We start from the raw sequence: 732 nt of genomic DNA on the forward strand, positions 1-732 counted from the left end.
GGTGAAGAAGGCTCAGAGCAAAGAGCTTCTAGGAACCGTGAATTTGAAAGTTTCCTTTTTGGAAAGGGCTTCTGAATCCTCTGCGTTTGGTGAAAATAATCAATAAAAGTGTGCAAAGTGGTTCATTTCACTTGAGTGGGTGAGATGCAGTGTCCAGAGCAGAGTGGATCCTCAGATTGGGCTTATTTGGATCCAGATGTGACTTTCTGAAGTGTCATGTCTGGTGCTGGCACTCACAGCCGTTCCTCCTCCATCTCACTTCCAGCTGCCTCTGGAAGGCACTTCTGGCCGCATCCTCAGCCAGTTTGCATCATTTCCCAGGTGAACTGGTCCTTAACATCCTTTGCTGTGGCTCTGGCTGGGTTGTGCACGTAGACCCTTTGGGAGCGTGGCCATAGTAGCTGGCAGTTGTGGCTGCGTCGTGTTCTGAGCACACACACGTTGCTTTGTGGAGCCTGGAAGAAGCCTGAGGTCCTCGGCAGGTGCCCAGTCCGGCCATTCACAAGTACTGAGTAACGTCTGGAAGGTGTTTCTCTCAGGGTGAACCATCACTGGTGGTGCCCCAGGATGATGCTTGGCATCACCTCTGCCTCATGCTGATTGTTTCTGTGTCTCTGTTTGTAGGAGCTGAGAGATCTGGCATCCAAACACCCAAACCTGGTTCTTGTGAAGCTGGGTAGGTGCGCTCTGCCTCTGAGCTGGCAAATTTGTGGCTGCCAGCCACACTTGCCC

At 52.0% G+C, this 732-nt stretch overlaps 1 protein-coding gene across 1 annotated transcript in view; it reads left to right on the top strand.

Annotated features, from left to right (window-relative positions):
* Positions 1-624: 624 nt before the first annotated feature.
* The window catches only part of LOC104160965 (uncharacterized oxidoreductase C663.06c-like), a gene marked incomplete at its 5' end in the record, with an annotated part of 2,995 nt that continues 2,887 nt past the window's right edge, over positions 625-732 (top strand). Inside the window, one exon of the mRNA XM_009699230.1 lies at positions 625-676. Within this exon, the coding sequence (XP_009697532.1) occupies positions 625-676 (52 nt within the window). The remainder of the gene's footprint in view (positions 677-732) is intronic.

This window comes from Cariama cristata, unplaced genomic scaffold, assembly GCF_000690535.1.
Source record: "Cariama cristata isolate BGI_N322 unplaced genomic scaffold, ASM69053v1 scaffold30464, whole genome shotgun sequence".
Classification (NCBI taxonomy): domain Eukaryota; kingdom Metazoa; phylum Chordata; class Aves; order Cariamiformes; family Cariamidae; genus Cariama; species Cariama cristata.